The sequence below is a fragment of the Nycticebus coucang genome, chromosome 21 (genome assembly GCF_027406575.1).
Source record: "Nycticebus coucang isolate mNycCou1 chromosome 21, mNycCou1.pri, whole genome shotgun sequence".
NCBI lineage: Eukaryota > Metazoa > Chordata > Mammalia > Primates > Lorisidae > Nycticebus > Nycticebus coucang.
This window is the reverse complement of record NC_069800.1, coordinates 51,711,525-51,733,854: the sequence shown is the minus strand read 5'-3', so window position 1 is coordinate 51,733,854 and position 22,330 is coordinate 51,711,525. Positions and strand designations below refer to the sequence as shown.

General features: G+C 44.1%; 1 protein-coding gene and 1 pseudogene across 1 annotated transcript; one reads left to right on the top strand and one right to left on the bottom strand.

Moving 5' to 3' along the window:
• The first annotated feature begins 6,731 nt into the window (after positions 1–6,731).
• Positions 6,732–9,154, top strand: SLPI (secretory leukocyte peptidase inhibitor). Its single transcript, XM_053574118.1, has 4 exons — positions 6,732–6,890; positions 7,603–7,761; positions 8,206–8,355; positions 8,941–9,154. Exons 1-4 carry the CDS (start codon positions 6,806–6,808, stop codon positions 8,943–8,945), a joined length of 399 nt encoding a protein of 132 aa, XP_053430093.1. The 5' UTR covers positions 6,732–6,805; the 3' UTR covers positions 8,946–9,154.
• Positions 9,155–13,092: 3,938 nt separating this feature from the next.
• LOC128573528 (DNA damage-regulated autophagy modulator protein 2-like) lies at positions 13,093–18,198 on the bottom strand (annotated as a pseudogene).
• Positions 18,199–22,330: the final 4,132 nt, after the last annotated feature.

Genomic DNA, 22,330 nt, shown 5'->3' with positions numbered 1-22,330 from the left:
AGCTTTATTCTAATTTATCCCTGGAGAATCACTTCTCTCCCACTCTTGAAAACTGCACTGCATTTGGGGTTTCACACAGTCAGGAGTCCTGTGACCTTGGCTTAAACTGATCAGTATGTCTCTTCCTCTTACCAATCATTGGTTTGAAGCTTTACTTCTAGTCACTTCTAGTCAGTGGAATTACTCAGAAGTCCTTATTGGACTTGAATTCGAGAAGATGGGAAAAGATGCTGTAGTCATATTACAATCACTTCTCTCAAGCTGACCACAGGGCCTTGGATGCCAGAACTGATGCTGTCAGGTGTGAGTCTGGACATAGAACTCTCCAGTCGTAGTGATCAACAAGGTGTTGTGGACCATGTCCATCCAAGATTCTGCCACCTCCTGTCATGCTTTATGGAGAGATTCTCTGAGACTCATTTTTCTTATTTGCAAAATGAGATGGCATTAGTATCTACCAAGTTTTGGGTCAGGGGTAAATGTTATAGAACACACAAAGCACTTGATACTGTGACTGGTTCAATAAGTGATTTCCTGATAAATATTAATGGTGGTGATTGTAACTGTCTCCAAAGTAATATAGCTTTTACGTGATGAATCCAGGCCATAATAAACCCAGGGCTGACTGATTTCAGAGTCTGTGATGCTTGCAGTATCCAGGCAAAAGGAGATAGAGTCTGGTGATTCAGGAAAATATTTTCTCAGACTGCTTCTAGCTCTGTTGTAGGGATTAATAGTTCAGTTTTTCTTTCCCTATCTGCTTCCATAGACAGTCCTGTTGGCAGTTTCTTACTAATACTTGTTTTTCCTTTTGTTTTACCAGATTGCTAAAGCAATTCTTTTCTTTCTTCCTCCCTGCCTTTGACTGTGTCTTGCTCTGTTGCCTGGGCTACAGTGCAGTGGATCACAACAGCTCACTGCAACCTTAAGTTCCTGGGCTCAAGTGATCCTCCTGCCTCAGCCTCCCAAGTGGGTGAGACTACAAGCATGCAACACCATCCCTGGCTAATTTAAAAAAATTGTTTTTAGGGAAAGGGTCTTGCTATGTTGCCCAGGCTGGTCTAGAACTCCTGGCCATAAGGATCCTTCCTAAAGTATTTCTTTCTTTCTTTTTTTGAGACAGAACCTTAAGCTGTCACCCTGGGTAGAGTGCCGTGGCATCACAGCTCACAGCAACCTCCAACTCCTGGGCTTAAGCGATTCTCTTGCCTTGGCCTCCCAAATAGCTGGGACTACAGGCGCTGCTGGTTGTAGTTGTTATTGTTGTTTGGCAGGCCCGGGCTGGATTTGAACCCACCAGCTCAGGTGTATATGGCTAGCGCCTTATCTGCTTGAGCTACAGGCACCAAGTCCCTAAAGTATTTCTTTTTTTTTTTTTTGGTAGAGACAGAGTCTCACTTTATGGCCCTCTGTAGAGTGCCGTGGCCTCACACAGCTCACAGCAACCTCCAACTCTTGGGCTTAAGCGATTATCTTGGGAGTAGCTGGGACTACAGGCGCCCGCCACCCTAAAGTATTTCTTAATGACATACCACGGCTTTTGCTTTATTAACCTTAGGCTAAATGGATGGCTGCCTTGCTCTAGGGAGACAGATGCACAGACTTTGTAGAAATAAATTGCAGGTCCTGACCTGTACACCAAACCATCTCTCAGAAGGGATTAAACACAAAGACACCTGAGACTGACCACGGTTGGTTCTTTCCTCCTGCTGCTTTTTCACTGGATGGGCATTTTTCACCCTTGCTCAGATTCTGCTTCAGCCACCTCTCATCCATGCACACTTGAGCCCAAAAGAACAGTTTACCTTTCCAGGTTTTACTAGGACTATGACAAGTGGCTGGGAAGGAAGTTCAAAGCTTATAAAATTCAAACTTTCTTGGCAGAGAAACACCAAGAAGGAGTGGTTAGGGCATCTGTTTGCCTCTAAGGTGTGGGAGATCTGACTGCCAATTCTGTCACCCATGCATCTCCGGGGGTGATAGAAATGACCCCACCCTTCCCTGTTCTCCTCTCTTTCTTGGTCCAAGTTCAGCCGTTTTCTGACCACCGGTGCCCAGCTGCCTCCCCAAAACTCCTGACTTCTGTGTCTTCATTCATGGGAATATGTCAGGTGAAGTTATAAAGGCAACTGTAAAGGCCAGAAAGTTGGCTGAGGCTCCTGGGGTGAATTTATGACCTGGGAGGAAACAGGGAAAAATGGTTTTAGAGTCACAGTTACCAACTTGGGACAGAGGGAGGAACTGAGCCCCAGAAAAAGGCAGTGGCTGCCTTATTCACACAGTGATGAACAGTGAGAATCTGAGTTCCTGCCAGATTCTGAAAGAGGATTGGTTTTGCTATTCTTTCCTGTTTTTTTTTTGAGACTGTGAAACATACTGAATTTTAGCTAAGAACAGTGAATTATATTTAAGGGTAAAGATGGCATCTGCTGTCAGGTGGAGAGACCTGGCACGTATCTTCTTACACTTGAGCAATGAGGCTTCTGCTCTGCACCTCACACTTCAAGGAGGCCTTAGGCTTTGGAGCGCTTTCCTCAAAATTGTCCCTGCTCCCCTCCAGCACCTGAGGCCAGCTGGGACCAACAGAACCCCTGGGACAGAGCACCCTCAGCTTGTACTGAGACCCGCGTGGGTCCTGGTGTTCCTTCCTCCCACTGGGCTGTTTCCTGATCTCTACTCTTTCCCTCCCTGTGGAATCTAGGGCAGTCCCCTGCCTCTCAACGGCCCCCTGGCAGGAGCCTGTGACCGCGGCTATCTCTTCCCCCAGCGCCTTTCCAGGCCATGTCCTTTTTATTTATTGTTTTGCCTCTGATCAACGTGGGCTCTCCCGGTCAGCCTTGAATGTGACGGATGAGAAACGATGTATCTTGTGCAAACAAAACGCTTCTCTTGTTTCACCCATGAGCCCCTCCGGGGCCAGCTACAGAATTTGCAGGGCTCAGCGCAAACAGAAAAAAAAACGAAGCCCCTTGTTCAAAGCAGGCAAAAAGTGTTAGAAATACTAAAATTAATGTTTTTCCTTTCTTTTTTTTTTTGTGGTTTTTGGCCGGGGCTGGGTTTGAATCCGCCACCTATGGCATATGGGACCGGTGCCCTACTCCTTGAGCCACAGGCGCCGCCCTGTTTTTCCTTTTCTCTTGCAATCTCTCGCTGGACCTCTCCTGGTGTTTTACAAACTTATTGAATGTTGCTCCCCCACAGACGGTGGATACCCACCGGGAAAGTACAGACCTTCATAGATGCCCAGGGTCCCCACTCTGCCACTTGGGGCACGTACAGGACCCACCAGCTGCCAGGATTCTCTTCCCAGCAGCTCACTGGTGGTTAGCGACAAGGAACCACGCCAACAATCCTTGAGACAATAATTGGAAACCAGTATTCAGGGGCAGCATAAAGGCTGATGCAGCCTCACAAGTGATAATATAACCAGCATTAAATAAATGGTACTGGGAGCCACCGTGCCAGGCAGGGTGCACTAGTCAGGCTCCCCCTGGGAAATAGAATCAGATAGATGATATATGATAGATAGACAGACAGACAGACGGACCCAGTATGTATACGATAGTATATACCAATAACAAAAGATGAATACGAGTCACATGGAGCACCTCTTGTAATTGTGGAAGTCAAACATGAGTCGAGTATTACAATTTTAATACAATTTTTTCCTTTCTTAAAATCTATATACTTTCTTTGCACTCCCTGTATATATACACACACACCAATAGGAGGTATACATACATATATGCACATACACACATATCACACATAACAAGAGGAAATACACACATACACACACACACGCATCCCAAGAGGCCTAGCTGGCCTATTTTATAAAAAAACAGGGGCAGATTTGGTCAAACATTGAATGGGGCAGAGCAAGATGGATCCAGCTCCAGGACTAAGCCTGTGTTAGAGACCGACAGCTCCCTGTGCGCCTAAAACAAAAACAACATCTACTGTGCTGAATGGACTAGACACTGCTGAGTGTTTACTAAATAATCTTCACAGCTGCACAATATACAAGACAGTAATATTCCCACTTTGCAGCAGAGGTAACCAAAGTTCAGAGAGGCTCAGGGATTTTCTTCCAACTTGTGAGTCTGACTTTAAAGTTCAAGTTCTTAACAACCACAAGCCATCAAGTCCATGTCTTGTGGTTCTTTATTGGGGCCTCAGGGTGGGCTATAATAGGCACAATACCTGGCATGTGGTACGAAATCGTTAAATTATTTTTGTGTGAATGAACCGAAGAATGGATGGGTGAGTCTATAGGATTTGGGCAGGAGGCAGTCGGGGCTGTGAATTAGATTTAGTGAATCAATCTCAGGTTAAGATTGGGTTGGGGGAGTGTCCACCATCAAACAGGTTCTGCAACTCAGCATGTGTGTGACCGATTTTTGAAAAGCTCAAGGTCATGTTGTATAATGAGCTCATTGAACACCTTAGGGCTCGTACCTTCTCTCCAGAGATTTAGTCTCTGGTCCCCTAGATTGGGATCAGCAAACATTTTTAAGGACAAGATGGTGAATATTTTAGGGTTTGCAGTAATTATTTTAGGTCTCTGTTGTAACTACTCAATTCTGCCACTGTAGTGGGAAAATAGCCTTAAACAATACATAAGTGAATGAAAATGTGGCTCTGTTCTATAAAACTTTATTTACGAAAACAGGCGCTGGCTGGATTTGGTCCAGGAATGGTATTTTTCTGACCCTTCATCTAGATAACCTTTGAGGTTCCCATTAGCCTTTTTTTTGGCCAGGGCTGGGTTTGAACCCGCCATCTCCAGTATATGGGGCCGGCGCCCTACTCCTTTGAGCCACAGGTGCTGCCCAGCCATTAGTCTTAACATTCTGTGATTTAAAGATTTAGAACCAACTGCGTCAAGGACAGAAATGATTATACATCACTATCCTATGGTGCCCCTGGAAGACATGCTAGTTCAGGCGTCCTCAAACTGCGGCCCGCGGGCCACATGAAACAGTGTGAATTGTATTTGTTCCCATTTTGTTTTTTACTTCAAAATAAGATATGTGCAGTGTGCATAGGAATTTGTTCATAGTTTTATTTTTTTAAACTATAGTCCGGCCCTCCAATGGTCTGAGGGACAGTGAACTGGCTCCCTGTTTAAAAAGTTTGAGGATGCCTGTGCTAATTGATCACAGGAGTCTTATGAGAAAGGAGTTGGCTTAAATCAATCAATGAGTCAATCCCAGACAGAGAGCTTTATCTATAGTACTCTCCTTGTTTTATCTTTAAGACCCAGATATTTAGAAAACTTCAGATACTCTTCTTGAGGATGGCGTTGAAGAAGATGGAGGAAAACAGAGAGTGGGAAGTCCAGGAGCTCTGTGAGAGGAATCAGATTGTCCCCTGGGTGGTGGAGGCGAGAACAAAAACCTTGACTGACAGTGATGCCTCCTGTTGGTGAACCTCAGACACTCTGTTCTCTTACCCACTCCATCTAGGAGAGCACATGCCTGGCTCATAGTAATTATCCAGTGCATATTCATTTTCTTCTTTTCTTTTTTCCATCCAAATTTAAACCATTGAGTGACTTTGGCATAGAGGGATCTGCAGCTGGTTGACTGCCTGTTGGAGAATACTGAATTACTTCTTGTGGAGATGTCACTCCTTGAGCGAGTGGGCCTTTCGTGTCTGTCAGAATGTCTACATGCTCTTGCTTTGAGGAATGACTGGGAGAATCCCAAGTCCAAGAGATCACACGATGGTGAGGCAAGAGCTTGGACTTTGCAGTCAGAGGGGTGTGGGTTGAATTTTAGACATAATGATCATTCTCTTCACAATTAAAAGGGATCTATGCAGGCCAGGTAGCACACAGAACCAGTTTGATATATAGCAGCCATACTTTTTGGCTGTCATGTGGGCTCTGTTGGGGAGTGAGGGGCATTTTAGGGCATATTCCTCTAGCATCTCAAATTACATCATCGCTAAATGGTGATTTATTACAGTAACTAGTGAGCTGCTTTGCCCTTTTATCTCAGATTCACTTCAATTCTCTTTGGGGGAAAAGGATACAATTCATTTATTCTTTTCAGAATCCTTTCATATCCTTGATCTCACAACCCTTTGAGAAGGGCTGACTTGGTAGCTACCATTCCATTTCACAGCTGGGAAAACCCAGCTCCAAAAGTATTTACTTCTGGCAGAGCTCTTCCTTCTGCATCTTTCGTGCATTGAAGGGGTGCCTTCCCTGTTACCAGGCATGGAGTAAGCTTAGGGGACATAACGATGCAGATATTTCAGGGCACTAAATAGCTGTTCGTTGAGTGATAGTGTCATAGGACATTCGAGAAGGAAATTGCACAGAGCTATCAGCAGAGTTTTGCAATTGCCTGAGAGACTAGGAACGTCAGAACTAGGGAGGTATTGCACAAAGTCTCAGCTGGGAATCTGGGTGTCTGGTTTCAACTCCAGGTCAGGTAGCGCCTTTGCAATTGACCTCTCCTTCCCCTCTCCACCCACAAGGCTAGTAGGCTGGGCCCCCATGATGTTCAGGGCTCAGAAGGTCACCTGAGGTAGGGTCCTTATCAGCCTGTTGACACTTTCTAGACCAATCTCTTCCTTTTCTTCTCTGGTGATTATGCTGCGGGCTTCATAGTCTTGCCTGGAACGGAAAAGAACCACCATCCTCCTAGTATCAGGATTTCTAGTCTTTGGCCAAGCTTCCTGTCTGTGCAATAGCAGCTGGGAGTGGCCAAAAAAGTTCGGGTAGGCCACGCCCTCCAGCTAAAGTTTAAATAGTGAGGCTTGGCATTGACCATCAGAGTCACTTGCCTTCACCATGAAGTCCAGCAGCCTATTTCCCCTCGCTGTGCTTCTTGCCCTGGGAACTCTGGCACCTTGGGCTGTGGAAGGTTCTAAAAATGGTGAGTTGGAGTCACTCTGGGCCAATCAGGGTATCTCCCACCAGTCAGCACTGGACAGCTGGTGCTGGCTGCAGGGGCGGAGGTGGGGTGTCTCTGGTGGTGTAGGCATACCCCCTCCTCTAGACTCTGATAGCTTAGTTTCAGGAGCGCTCCCTGAGGGTAGAGTAAGTGTCCAGCTGAGTTCCAAGGTCCCTGCAAGGGCTTTTGAGCATTTACAAAGGCTTCTTTTACTCTCCTCCCGTCCACACACTTCTCGTCCTTCTTGGTCTTCATCTCCTTCACTCTTCAGCCCTGTCTGTGACTCTCCCGTGATTACCAGTCTGTCCCTGCTTCTCCCTTGCCTCTCTCTCTTTCTGCTTAGTCTCTGTGTTTCTGCCTCTGGCTTTAGTCCTCAGCATCTCTCATGCTGCTTCTGCAGTGTGTATGTTTGTTTATTTCTCTCCATCTCCATCACTCCCAGCCTTCCTCCTTACACTGCCTTTCTATAGCTTTGTCTTGGGCTAGGTGGGAGACCTTGACTGGATGCTCTCTGCTATTTTCATGTGTCTGAGACTGTCCTGTCCATGTGTCTAGTTTAATCAATCAAGCTCTTCCTGGAGGTCAGATGGGCATGTCCCTTTGAACTTGGTGGATGGCAAAGTGAGGGTCCTTTGCCCAGGAGTCACGATGGCTACTCAGCTTCTCTCCTGATCTCTGGATCTTCTCTTCAAAGCCGTGAAAGCTGGAGCCTGCCCTCCCACAAAACTTATCGGGTGCCCTGGATCTGAGAAGTCCAAGTGCCTCAGTGACTGGCAGTGTCCAGGGAAGAAGAGATGTTGTGTTGAAGATTGTGGCGCCAAATGCGTGGATCCTATTGCCATCTCATCCTCAGGTGAGCAGGTTGTGGAGCTTGGCAGAGGGGAGTGATCGGAGGACACAGAATCCAGGGGCTGGAACTGGGCAATGGGTCCTGCCTAGACCTCCTCCTTTCAAAGACTTATTGAGCAAGTGGGTCAAGGACCTCACTGCACCAGGCAGGAAGTTAGTGACCAGGCTGGTGAAGCAACTGGCTTGTCAAGAGGTCAGTCTTCCAGAGAATCATTGGGGCATTCAGGTAGCCAGGCACAGGAAGCCTCCCGCCAGTCAGCACTGGACAGCTGGTGCATTGACTGGAGGCCTGATGTTAGAGGGGAGCCAGGTGCTACCTTCAGGGGATGCCTCATAGAGGAGGTGGTCGTGATGGGGGTGGGGGAACAAGAAACGATGCCTCTGCTCAGGCTGGAGCAGGGCTGATGTCCAAAGTATAAGGCCTGACCTGTGGGCCTGCTCTCACCAGTGAAGGAAAAGCCTGGGAAGTGCCCCGTGGTCCATGGCCAATGCATGATGCTTAACCCGCCCAACCACTGTGAGAGGGATGGGCAGTGCCAGGATGACTTCAAGTGCTGCAAGGGCATGTGCGGAAAAGCCTGCGTTTCCCCCACAAAAGGTAAGCCAGGGGCTGGAACAGACCAACCTCCCTTCCTCCAGCCCTTCTCAGCCTTACCCCTCGGGAGGTCCAGGAGTATGGCAGGGGGATTCCCGAACCCCTGCAGAGCCTAGGACTTCCCAGTCCTCCAAGAGTACTGTTCCCCAGGACTCAGAGCAAGGATTTCCACCGGATCACCTGTGGCTTTGAGTTTTCCAGCCACTCCAGGCGAGGGCCCTGGGCAAGTGACTTTCTGAGTCTCAGTTTTCTTATCTGTAAAATGGACATAATAAAACTGAAAGTGCTTTGAAAAGCGCGGTGTGCACTAGGTATCTGTTATTCAGGTTATTTCTATCATGTTGTTGAAGGTTAAAGCCCAAAAGATCAGTGGAGTTTGAGGACGATCTCGTTCAGTGCTCTGCGCTTAGAGTTTTACAGTGAAAACTAGACTTGAACTGAGTTTCCTGACACCAAGACTCTTTCAACTATTCCACCACCTTGCTATTTTCTCTGTCTTGGTGTGTGGGGGGGGTGTTCTTGGCAGGGAAGAATGACATGATTTGACTGGTTCCTATATTGAAGCTCTTCTCTCAATTTCTCTTGCAGTCTGATTCCTGCCACTGAGGAGGCTCTGGAGTCCTACACTGTGTGGCCTGGGAATTCCCTTTCTGCTTCCCAACTTGGATCACTGGGCACTCCCTGCTGAGGGTTGGGTTCCACCACCTATATTCTCCCTTGGGGAAAGGCTTGGCACACAGTAGGCCTTTCAGGAAATGCTTGTTCATCAGCGAATAAATGAATGAAGATATTTCTCTTTGAACGTCCTGCTTCTGTAATTCACTGAGGTTATGAGTAGGGCAGACAGCCCTGAAAGAAGTTGGGATATGAGCCCCCCTCCTACAGACACGGAGTGGAAGGAGGCAGCTGAGGGTCTGGGTAGGCTTGAACTTACATCATGAATCTGAAAGTACTGGCTCTTGCAATGATTTTGGACAAGTGACTTTATCCCAAATCCCAATTTCTTTATCTGTAAGTGGCAACAAAAATCTGTTTCTTGGGCTCAGTGCCTGTGGCTCAGTGATTAGGGCACCGGCCACATGCACCAGGGCTAGTGGGTTGGAACCCAGACAGGGCCTGCTGTAACAACAATGACAACTGCAACAAAAAAAGTAGCTGGCATGGCTCAGCTCCTGTAGCTCAGTGGTTAGGGCACCAGCCACATATACTGGCACTGGCGGGTTCCAATCTAGCCCGGGCCTGCCAAACAACAATGACAACCACAACCAAAAAATAGCCAGGTGGGTGCTTGTAGTCCCAGGTACTTGGGAGGGTGAGGCAAGAGAATCACTTAAGCCCAAGAGTTTGAGGTTGCTGTGAGCTGTGATGCTACAGCACTCTACTGAGGGTGACATGGTGAGACTCTGTCTCAAAAAAAGAAAAAAATCCACTTCTTGAAGTGTTTGGAGCATTGGAGAATGCTTTGCAATAAACAGCAATGTTACTGGGCCACAGCAGGTTCTCAAAAAATTATAGCTACTTGTTGCCCACTGGAGTGATTTTGAGTCTCTATCATTTCTTCTCTTTCCTGAGACATTGTTCTATTTTAAGGTAAGAATATAGCCCAAATGGGCCACGCTATGACATGCTGTTGGCCAGTACCATGCAAGGGTGTAGAGTTCAACTCAAGTTGTTACTTGAGTAATAAGAGCTGGCCTAGAAGAGCATAGGAGCAGGCAGAAAACTTTACAACACATTTTTCTGTGCTCCATGGACTCTAGAGGAAAGAGACAACTCGATTAGAGAATGATCAAAAAGATAAAATATTGTAATTCAACTCTTTTCCAGGAAACAGTCACTGAACAAAGGAAATATTCCTTACTTCTTTCAGCCAGTGCTCCAAGAGCAGCAACTGGGTGTATTAAGTGAGTGTTCAATGAAGAGGACAAGCAGGTTATTTATTCTGTGAGTGTGGTAGTCCCCCTCTAACTTGAGCCCCAATGACCTGTGCTTCTTGGTATTCCCAACTCCTTCCACAGTTTTCCAGGGTCAGTCTGCAGAAGCTAGAGATGAGACTAGGTGATATTAATAAAAAGTTTTCAGTTTCCATTGTGGAAGTGTGTTCTCTCTTTTCTGTCCCTTACTCAGGGAGAATTCAGTTGTCATGTGTCAGGGTCCCACCCTGGGGAAGGGTTTGCTAAGACCTGTGGAAGCGGCGGTGACCGACTGAAAAAACATAAAGTTAGGAACTATGATAATAAAGAAAGACACAAGAGGGTGGCATATGTGGCTTAAAGGAGTAGGGCGCTGGCCCCATATACCAGAGGTGGCAGGTTCAAACCCCGCCCTGGCAAAAAAAAAAAAACTGCAAGAAAGAGAAAAGAGACAGAATAGAATTTTCAAAGGTGGGCACTCAGGGGACCACTGCCCATTTGTGGGGTTCTGGCAAATGGCCTTGAGTGTCAGTTCCACTCAGCTTTTATTGAAATCTCTTTGCCCAGATGGTAGGATGAGGGAGGGAACAAAGATGCCAGCAGTTTCTCTGAGTGAGCATATCAGCTCCTATTGTTATTATTACTAACTTGAAGGATCTGAGCAGTCTTGAGAAATCTGAAACTTGAGCCTTGTGTGGGGGCAGCCTCCTGTCTGGAGTCACACACACAGATTCCTAGGGAGTTGTCAAACTCTGCTAGTTCCCTGTGGAGTAAAATACCACTGGTGTCAATCTCTTCGAGGGAGGAATCAATGGGAGAGAGGAATTTTCCTCTCATCACCACCACAGAGGATCTTCCTCTGCAATAAGGAATATAAGCTCTCCTGCCCACTTCTCAGGGCTCGAGCTATTCCCTTGGTCTCTGCCCCAGCCAGATGCAAATCTCCACCATGGGTTTCTGCTTTGTCTGTCTAATGGGCAGGAAATGACTTAGATATTGTGTCTTTCTAGGTCTTGACATAGCCTCTTCTATGGTCATTGTTTTTTCCTCTGAGTGTTCACAGACTCTGTAGGGGTGTTTGTAAGTTGTATCTCCAATAGGCCAGAGTTTCAGAAAAGGCCGGAAACTTGTTCAGATAGGAAATTTAGCAATGGCTGGCTTAAAGGTAAACTAGCTGACTTTTCTTTGTCCCGACTCCCTCAGCTTACTTTTTAATTTTCCCTTTTTCTGGGGGTGCCTTCCCCTGCCAAGCAAGGGGTCTTCAGTACCCATTCTGCCTCCACTCAGGCCTTGTGTGGAGTGGCCCACACCTCTGGCCCACAAACTATAAGGGACTAAGGGTCACCATCAAACACATGAGTGAGCTTGGAAGTGTATTTTTCAGTCCCTCTCTAGCCTTGAAATGACTGTAGTCTCAGCAAACAGACAATCTGTGACCTCCTGAGGGACCCTGAGCCAGAGCCACCCAGCTCAACTACGCCTGGAATTCTGACCCTCAAACTGTGAGATAATGTTAGCAGTTTTAAGGGGCTAAGTTTTGGCGCAATTTGTTATGCAGCAATTAATAACAAATACTATGAATTTAGCAAAAAATTTGATACTGCAACCAAAAATATGGACAGTAGAAGAAAAGATAATTATGAGCCAATGTCTTCTGCAAACATAGATTTGAAGATCCTAAATGAAATGTTATAAACTAAAGTTTATCAGAGTTTTAAAAGCTTGCATGAGATTCAATGTGAAAGTGAGTTTTTTTGTTAAAATTAAGACTAGAAATGAAAGAATAGAAATTAATCCAGGAAAAGGAAACTCACCTGAAACTCTGTAGCAAAACCTACATTAAGTTAAAATTTCAGAGGAATTATCCCCAAAATCAGAAATGGAATAAACATCACCACTATTTTTCAATAACGTGTGAGGTATGTGAAATTATGTATGAAAATGAGGTAAAGGAATGAAGCCTCTAAGACTGGGAAGAAAGATACAAAATAGCATTATTTGCAGACAATATTATTTCCTATCTAACCATTTAAGCCATACTCTTGATAAATTGCAATAGTATTGATAAAATAAGATTTACCAAAGTTGCTGAGTAGAAGGTGTATATAAAATTCTATAACACTTCTACACATTAGTCATAACCAATTAGAAATAGAAGTAAAAATAACAATCAAAGAAACAAACCCTACAAAAGACCTAGAAATAACCCCCCAAATTGTGTCACACTTTCATGGATTAAAATAATTTTTTTACAGTCCTTTGGTTTTATTTTCTGGGACAAAAAAATATAGGCATAAATATTTTTAAAGTCATCTTGAAGATATCCCTTAAAACAACTCATCAGGCTGGGCGTGGTGGCCAGACCTGTAATCCTGACACTCTGGGAGGCCCAGATGGGTGGATCACCTGAGCTCTGGAGTTTGAAACCAGCCTGAGCAAAAGCGAGATCCCGTCTCTAAAAAATAGCCAGGTGTTGTGGCGGGCACCTGTAGTCCCAGCTACTTGGAAGGCTGAGGCAAGAGGATCACTTGAGCCCGAGTTTGAGGTTGCTCTGAGCTATGATGCCATGGCCCTCTACTGAGGGCGATAAAGTGAGACTATGTCTCAAAAAAATAAAAAATAAATAAATAAATAAAATAAAATAAAATAACTCATCAAATGGCTTATTTCATGTTTCCTGATTATCAGTATTCACCAAAGTCATTATCAGCCTTGATTAACTGGTTGAACATTTCAGAGCAGAACAAGCAACTTTTGTGAAAAAACTTTCCCCAATCCCTGAGAATTATAATCATTACAGAAATATTTTATTCTTTCATCAAAAATCTCAGGAAAGTAGTCATGTTCATTCATTGTTAATAGGGCAAGGAGCAGTGTCATAGAGGGTTAATCTTTATAAATTGGTTTCCAGTCACAAAGAAATTCTCTAGAAATATTGAATATAAGAAAAAGAAAAGGAAGAAAATAACACAGACCATTCTGTTGTAGTCATAATCATGTGAAGCTCATAACCTTGTCCTCAGGGTTCCAATAGAGTTTGTGTAAAGTCCCCAAATTGCCTCCACTGTACAAAGCTGATGAGCAAGCAGCATCCACACCAGATAACCAATAGTCATCGTGTTTGCCGTGAATTCTGGGCTGCACTTGGTAGGAAAGGATGGTTTGAACAAACATTTCAGGAGCCCAAACCAAAAGTAAGCACAGCTCAACGTATATGTGTAGCAAAAAAAGGGCTGTTTAAAAGTATCCAATGTAGGGCGGCGCCTGTGGCTCAGTGAGTAGAGCGCCGACCCCATATACTGAGGGTGGTGGGTTCAAACCCAGCCCCGGCCAAACTGCAACAAAAAAATAGCCAGGCATTGTGGCAGGTGCCTATAGTTCCAGATACTTGGGAGGCTGAGGCAAGAGAATCACCTAAACCCAGGAGTTGGAGGTTTCTGTGAGCTGTGATGCCACGGCACTCTACCGAGGGTGATAAAGTAAGACTCTGTCTCTAAAAAAATAAAATAAATTTTAAAAAAGTATCCAATGTACTCAATACTATTATGAAACCAATATATAAAAACACATTCAACAAAGTTAAAACAAAAATATAGTCTAGCAAGGAGGGAGAGGGGAGGGATGGGGGAGGCTGGTTGATGGGACGAGGCAGGGCATTTGGTAGGATCTTACCTAAGGGTACCCTTCAAAATAACTAAGAGTAAATTGTAAATGTCTTACCACAAAAAGTTTTAAAAAGGGGCTTGGCACCCGTAGCATAGTGGTTATGGCGCCGGTCACATACAATGAGTCTGGTGGTTCAAACCAGGCCCAGGCCAGCTAAACAACAACGACAACTACAACAACAACAACAACAACAACAACAAAAACAGATGGGCATTGTGGCGGGTGCCTGTGATCCCAGCTGCTTGGGAAGCTGAGGCAAGAGAATTGCTGAAGCCCAAGAGTTTGAGGTTGCTGTGTACTGCGACGCCACAGCACTCTGCCGGGGGTGACATAGTGAGACTCTATCTCACCAAAAAAAAAAAAAAAAAAATTAAAAAAGGGCCATTTTCTGGAAGTTTGCCACAACAGAAAGTCCTAAACAACTCAGTGTTCCAAATATGAGGCCAGCCTCATTTAGTTTGATGATATGGTTCTCTTCAGGACTCAGCATGAACTTGCTTATGGCGAACACACATAAAGCTGTGATGTTTAGCATTGCCCCACACAAGCAATTTTCTGGAGCTACTGTGCCAGGATCAGCATCACCCCATTCTTGTGGATTCTGTGCAGTACTTGGCAAATGGAAAATTCAAGTTTTGCATCTTGGAACTTTATGGAATTTTCTTTTCCAAAATATTTGCAATCTGCGGTTGGTTGAATATACAGATGTGGACCCCACGGAGGGCTGATTATAGTAGAAAGCTCTTTAAAATGAAAGCAGGTAAGGTCTCACATGAGGCAAAGCAGGATCTGTATGGTGGAGTGTTTCTGCAGTAATATATGAAAATATGAAAACAGCAGATTCCAATCGCAAGAACAGAAGGAAGAAAACCAAGGCCTTGCTGAAACCTCTACATTTCCAACAGATCGTCTATTTTACAAGTTCGCAAATTGTCAGTTTTCAGATCTGCTCACATCTACACCTTTTGTAAATCCTATCTTCTCTGCTTTCTTTGAGGTTCCATGAATCAAAACTGCACGTTTTGTCTCCCCACAAATATTTCAATGCCACTGATGAAAAGATGAATGCCTTGTGCTGTCTCCTCTAAGTGGTGACTGCTTCCCAGGCCAACCCTGCCAGCGTCCGCAACTAGCTGCAAAGCTAAAATAACTTTTTTGCTGAAGGTTTAAAATACAAACTCAATAGATGAAGAAGTCATATTTGTGTTTGAGAAGACTTAATAAGGTAAAAGTAGCAATTTCTTTAAAATCATTTCTAAATCCAATGCAATTGTCATAAAAATCCCAATATGATTTTTGAAAAGAACTTGAGAAAGTTATCCTACTGGTAATATATTAGTATAAAGATTGCAGAAGAAACAAAAAAAAATTTTTGAGACAGAATCTCACTTTGTCACCCCCGCTACAGTGGAGTGTCCTGGCATCATAGCTCACAGCAACCTCTAACTCTTGGGCTCAAGTGACTCTCTTGCCTCAGCCTCCCAAGTAGCTGGAACTACAGGTGCCCACCACTATGCTTGGCTATTTTTTAGAGATGGGGGTCTCACTCTAGCTCAGGCTGGTCTTAAACTCGTGAGCTCAGGCAATCCACCCACCTTGGCCTTCTAAAGTGCTGGGATTACAGGTGTGAGCCACCATGCCAGGCCAAAATTTTTAAAAAGTACAAGAAGGGAGGCTTCAGAGACCAAGTGTCAAAGCATGCTAATGATATAATGATTATAGTATTTTGGTACCTGAAAAAACAAATAGTCTGTATCCATATAGGGTCAGAAGAGATCAAACGTTCATTCTTCGCAGATGATATGATTGTATATCTGGAGAACACCAGGGATTTTACTGCAAAACTCTTAGAAGTGATCAAGGAATACAGCAGCATCTCAGGTTACAAAATCAACACTCATAAATCGGTAGCCTTTATACATGCCAACAGTAGTCAAGCTGAAAAAACAGTCAAGGACTCTATTCCATTCACAGTAGTGCCAAAGAAGATAAAATACGTGGGAGTTTACCTAATAAAGGACGTGAAAGATCTCTATAAAAAGAACTTTGAAACTCTAAGAAAATAAATAGCTGAAGATGTTAACAAATGGAAAAACATACCATGCTCATGGCTGGGAAGAATCAACATTGTTAAAATGTCCATACTACCCAAAGCAATATACAATTTTAATGCAACCTATTAAAGCTCCACTGTCAAACTTTAAAGATTTCAAAAAAATAATACTTCATTTTATATGGAATCAGAAAAAAACCTCAAATAGCCAAGACATCACTCAGAAATAAAAACAAAGCAGGAGGAATTACACTACCAGACCTCAGACTATACTGTAAATTGATAGTGATCAAAACAGCATGGTACTGGCACAAAAACAGAGACGTAGATGCATGGAACAGAATAGAGAACCAAGAGATGAACCCGGCTACTTACTGTTATTTGATCTTTGACAAGCCAATTAAAAACATTCAGTGGAGAAAAGATTCCCTATTTAACAAATGGTGCTGGGTGAACTGGCTGGCAACCTGTAGAAGATTGAAACTGGACCCACACCTTTCACCATTAACTAAGATAGACTCTCACTGGATAAAAGATTTAAACTTAAGACATGAAACTATAAAAATACTAGAAGAAAGTGCAGGAAAACTCTTGAAGAAATCAACCTGGGCGAATATTTTATGAAGAGGACCCCTTGGGCAATTGAAGCAGCATCATCAAAAATACACTACTGGGACCTGATCAAGCTAAAAAGCTTCTGCACAGCCAAGAACACAGTAAGTAAAGCAAGAAGACAGCCCTCGGAATGGGAGAAGATATTTGCAGGTTATGTCTCCAACAAAGGTTTAATAACCAGAATCCACAGAGAATTCAAATGTATTAGCAAGAAAAGAACAAGTGGGCATCTCAGGGTGGGCAAGGGACTTGAAGAGAAACTTCTCTGAAGATGATAGGTGCACGGCCTACAGACACATGAAAAAATGCTCATCATTCTTAATCATCAGAGAAATGCAAATCAAAACTATTTTGAGATATCATCTAACTCCAGTAAGATTAGCCCACATCACAAAAATCCCCAAACCAGAGATGTTGGCATGGATGTGGAGAAAAGGGAACACTTCCACACTGCTGGTGGGAATGCAAACTAATACGTTCCTTTTGGAAAGATGTTTGGAGAACACTTAGAGATCTAAAAATAGACCTGCCATTCGATCCTACAATTCCTCTACCTGGTATATATCCAGAAGACCAAAAATCACATTATAACAAAGATATATGTACCAGAATGTTTATTGCAGCCCAATTCATAATGCTAAGTAATGGAAGAAGTCCAAGTGCCCATCGACCCATGAATGGATCAATAAATTGTGGTATATGTACACCATGGAATATTATGCAGCCTTAAAGAAAGATGGAGACTTTACCTCTTTCATGTTTACATGGATGGAGCTGGACCATATTCTTCTTAGCAAAGTATCTCAAGAATGGAAGAAAAAGTATCCAATGTACTCAGTCTTACTATGAAACCAATTTATAGCTTTCTTATGAAAGCTATAACCCAATTATAGCCCAAGAAGAAGAGGAAAAGGGAGAGGGAAGGGAGGAGATGGGTGGAGGGAGAGTAATTGGTGGGACCACACCTACGGTGCATCTTACAGGGGTACATGTGAAACTTACTAAATGCAGAATACAAATGTCTACATACAGTAACTAAAAAAATGCCATGAAGTCTACGTTGAACAGTTTGATGAGAATATTTCAGATTGTATATGAAACCAGCACATTGTACCCCTTGATTGCACTAATGTACACAGCTATGATTTAACAATAAAAATAAATAATTAAAAAACACACAAAAAAGAAAATATTTCAAATTGTATATAAAACCAGCACATTGTACCCCATGATTACATTAACGTACACAAATATGATTGAATAAAACAAAAAAAAGTCTAACAGAATAGAATACAATGTCTAAAAGGAAACTGGATATTTTTAGAAATTTGTTACACAAAAGGGAGGAATTTTTCAGCTTGTCCTGAGTTGGACAAGCTGAAACTAGTAAGGAAAGCATTTTTTTTTTCTTTTTTAAAGTTCATGTTGTTAATTTTTATTGAGTTTAACAATAATCCCCTCCCCCTCTCTGCCATTTTTTTTCTTTTTGTCTCTGTGTGTCTTTGTCTTTTCCTGAGACAGGAGTACCTGACCTTGAGCCCCACACATTCCCTCCTGAACTGCTGGGATGATGGAGTGACCTGACCACTCTCCCCTCATCCCATCCTGGTCATGACTGACTCCCGCACTGCTTCTCTGTGTGGGATTCTTTCACTTCCTGAGAATGTGGCTCCTTATTGGAATGGGAAACCAGCAGCTTCTCACCTTATATGAAAAGGAAGATGAGGCTGGATTCTAACCACCCAACCCACTATTCCAGGCCAGCTGGTTCAGCCCTTGTGATGACATATGACAGGCAGCGCCCAGGCAGAAGACACAGAGCTCTGGACTCTGTTACATCATATACAGGGATTCTACAGACTTCTCAGACCCCATGAGGAGGCCTTGCCTAGAAAGAGAATTTCCCAAAAGATCAGGGGCTAGGCGGGTTGTCAGTTGGTGACCTGGTCAGGGAAGTGGTCTGCTGGATGGCCCCATGTGCCACAAGCGCTGCTTGAAGGGACACTAGTGAGAAGGAATCAGATGCCCCTTCTGGAGGTGCACGGGCTTCAGTTTGGGGACTGAGATATGGGAGGGGCGATTTCTATAGTAAAGCACAGAACCAGGGCTCAGGGCTTGCAGCACTAGGGTTGCATCTGGGAAAGGATTCTCCCTTTGTGCCTGATCCCTTTAAGTATCCTTGATACCCAGCAACGGCAGAGTGCAAGTGCAGGAACTCAGAAAATGCATTTTGATCAGAGAGTGAATAAACGCACAAGCTTCTGTCTCAAAACCCAACGTTTGTAATTCAGAGTCTGGCCAGTGGTTGGAAGTAGGTGGGGAGCAGGAGGACTCTGTCCCACAGCACGAATGCCTGTTTCCACGGGCATGGGGTGTTTTCCCCCCCTTAGGCTAAAGACCAAGAATCCAAATTGCTTCTAGGTTTTTCCTTCTAGGCAAGGCTAGGTTGTTCTTCTAGGAAACTATAAACTGAGTAATTCTGCCAACTGGATGGACCTGTTTATGCTCCAGCCAGCAGTGCATGAGCCTCTGTTTCTCCATACTTCATCAACAGTATGTTGTCAGACTTTCACATTCTTGTCATTCTGGTGTATGAAAACCGCTGTCTTGTTTCAATTTGCATACCAAGAGTATTCGTGAGGCCACATATATATTCATACATATGTAATAATTGTATGATGTCTTTAGTGTTATATTAATGAAAATTGCAGAGTCTCAATGGCCTAGCACTGCACAAATTCATTTCCACAGACCCAGGAGCCTTGTGGAAGCGTTTGAGAGGGCATTCAAACCTCATATAGACTTCCAGAGATTCATCTAGAGCTGCAGAGGGAAAACCCAAGCAGGAAGGAAGTTGAGGGTGAAGCACAGCTCTGATGGGAGGAGTACTGACAGCCACAGTTGTCATCCATTAAATCACTGGCAGAGGGAGAGAGGTGTGGTTAATGGGACCCTCCCTTGTTTTCATCCTATTTCCCAATCTCTATATTTTAGCCCAACTCAACAAGTTTCTGTCTTGACACTCACTACTGCCTCACTACCAGGCACTATCTATCTTGAGTATCCTGGCCTCACACAAAGAGGATCCTTTTCCACCCGCCCTTAGAGAAGGCTGGCATTTTTCAGAGGACATTTTCTAATTATGTGAAAGGAACGCTATTAACTATACAAATTAGGGTATGGATGGGTGCATTGAGGGTGAGGCTGAAATGCCATTTGAAATAAAGCATTTCTTGCCTGTAAAGAGGAGGAAGATTGGGGTACTTCTGACCTAAAGCCTTTTTTCTTTTTTTTGCAAGCCAATTTTTTCTTTTTTTAAAAATAGGTATGAATTTAAGGGGATTACTCCATGACAACTGGCCAACTTACTTAGGGCCAAGGAGCACAGTTGGCAGAATTACTCAGTTTATAGTTTCCTAGAAGAACAACCTAGCCTTGCCTAGAAGGAAAAACCTAGAAGCAATTTGGATTCTTGGTCTTTAGCCTAAGGGGAGGAAAACACCCCATGCCCGTGGGAACAGGCATTCGTGCTGTGGGACAGAGTCCTCCTGCTCCTCACCTACTTCCAACCACCGACATCCTGGGATAGAGTACCAAGGTGCCTGGACTGGCTCTTTCCCTTCATCCTGCCCTATGGGAAAGGCTCTTAGGAAAGGCTCTTGATTTCCTTCCCTAAGATGTCTTCCCATTCCTTCACTCTGCTCAACACGAAGTCCAAGTCCCAATAATTTTGAAATCTAAAAATCAGATTTTAAAAGTCTTGGAATTTTGAATTCTTCAGGTCAGGAGAGCAGGGCTCAGGTGTTGGGTTCTGCCATTACTGGCCAGATGACTGTGGATAAGCCACTCAGCCTGAGTTTCAGCGTCCTTCCGTGTTAAACAGAGACATAAAATAAACAATAATTCCTATCAAATATGACTATTTTCATAAGAAATGAGTTAAGGCACATGAAAGAGCTTCATAAATCCTAAAACTTGATGCAACTGTTAACAAAGAAAATGATTATCATACCGTTGGGCAGTGATCTTCAACCAGTCTGCCGTGAGAGACACTTAGGTGTGCTGCAAACATTTTTAAAGATCATTAATTAAATTATTTTTGAAAGAAGTTCAAAGCACAGTAAGTATATTTCTCTTTTTTTGATCAGCATAATTTAAGTGTGCCATAGAAGTTTAACTGTAGGTTCAAGTGTGTCATGAGATAAAAAAAGGTTGAAAATTACTGCCCGAGGGAGTGATTAGAGAGTCCTTCCCAGCCCTGGGGTAGGTCCTGAGATCTGATGACCCCAATAATAACTTCCAGGCTTATGTAATTTTACTAAGCTTGGTGGTTCACCCTGAACATGTCACTATTCCTCTTGCTTCAAAACTACTTCCTCTGACTTTGAACATCCTTGACTTTTCACTCTCAGCCCTGGACCTCCAACTCACTCCAACCCACCCTAGGCAAACAAGGTAGCCCCTCCAGATCTTGGCCTTCCAAGGCTCACCTACTGGGGCAGTGAAATGACGTATGTACTTCTTGGAGATCCCTATGGAAAATGAGTTTGAGGTGTCTTCAGAGAGTCTACCCTTTTCTTTGCAGTTCCCTCGTGATTCTTAGTGAAGGAACAGGCTTAGATATCTATACTGTCTACAGCGAAGGTGAATACAGGACCCAAGCTGAGCTAATTAGATTTTTTTCTCACGATTTGGTTCCAACTGCTGGAAAATCCTCAAGGCTTAGGTTGGGACAATGACTTGAGGGAACTTGTCTGAGAAAGCATAAATCTGGCCTTCAGAGAACGAGAATAAACTGGGCTTGGAGCAGAGAGGAGAGACCCTGTAGCAAGAGAGAGAGAAATGCAGACAAAAATAACTCACCCTAGAGCGGCGCCTGTGGCTCAGTGAGTAGGGCGCCGGCCCCATATGCCGAGGGTGGCGGGTTCAAACCCAGCCCCGGCCAAACTGCAACAAAAAAATAGCCGGGCGTTGTGGCGGGCGCCTGTAGTCCCAGCTGCTCGGGAGGCTGAGGCAAGAGAATCACGGAAGCCCAGGAATTAGAGGTTGCTGTGAGCCGTGTGACGCCACGGCACTCTACCCGAGGGCGGTACAGTGAGACTCTGTCTCTACAAAAAAAAAAAAAGCTAAAAAAAAAAAAATAACTCACCCTAGTGCTCCCCAGTGTCTACTCTCACTGCTTCTTCCTGTACACTTCTTCCTGGGTCATCCTTTTCAGAAGGGTGTAGCCATGTGACTGAGTTCTGGTCCATGCAACATGAGTGGAAGGTGCCATGTGCTGAGTCCAGACCTGGCCCATGATAGCATTTTTCTCTCTACGTGCTGGGAGCATGAAGATGCCTCCAAAGATCTGGAGGAGAATGTGGATTCATAATGGGAGGAGCCTGGGACACTAAGTGACATCCCAACCTCCTCCTCCCATAGCTGGGAGCTATGATATAGACAAGAAAAAACTCTTACTGGGTTAAGCCACTGAAATTTGCAATTTCTTTATTACATGAATAATATAGTTCCTGACTACTGTTTGGAGTGCAATTTCAGGTCACTATATGGCCTGGCTTTATCTCTTGCCCTTGACGAGTCACCATATTGTACTTGAACTTATCCCTCCTGGAATTTTGTACTCTTTGACCAACATCTTCCCAATCCAGTCCCCACGGCTCACCTCTGGGAAATACCATTCTCCTCTCTGCTTCTGTGAGTTCACCTTTTTAGGATTCCACATACAAGT

Bases quoted from the DNA above. Each gene is read 5' to 3' on its own strand.
- SLPI (XM_053574118.1), top strand. From the start codon at position 6,806: ATGAAGTCCAGCAGCCTATTTCCCCTCGCTGTGCTTCTTGCCCTGGGA. The intron at 6,891-7,602 runs GTGAGTTGGAGT...TTCTCTTCAAAG, and splicing joins TGTGGAAGGTTCTAAAAATG to CCGTGAAAGCTGGAGCCTGC. The intron at 7,762-8,205 runs GTGAGCAGGTTG...TGCTCTCACCAG, and splicing joins TATTGCCATCTCATCCTCAG to TGAAGGAAAAGCCTGGGAAG.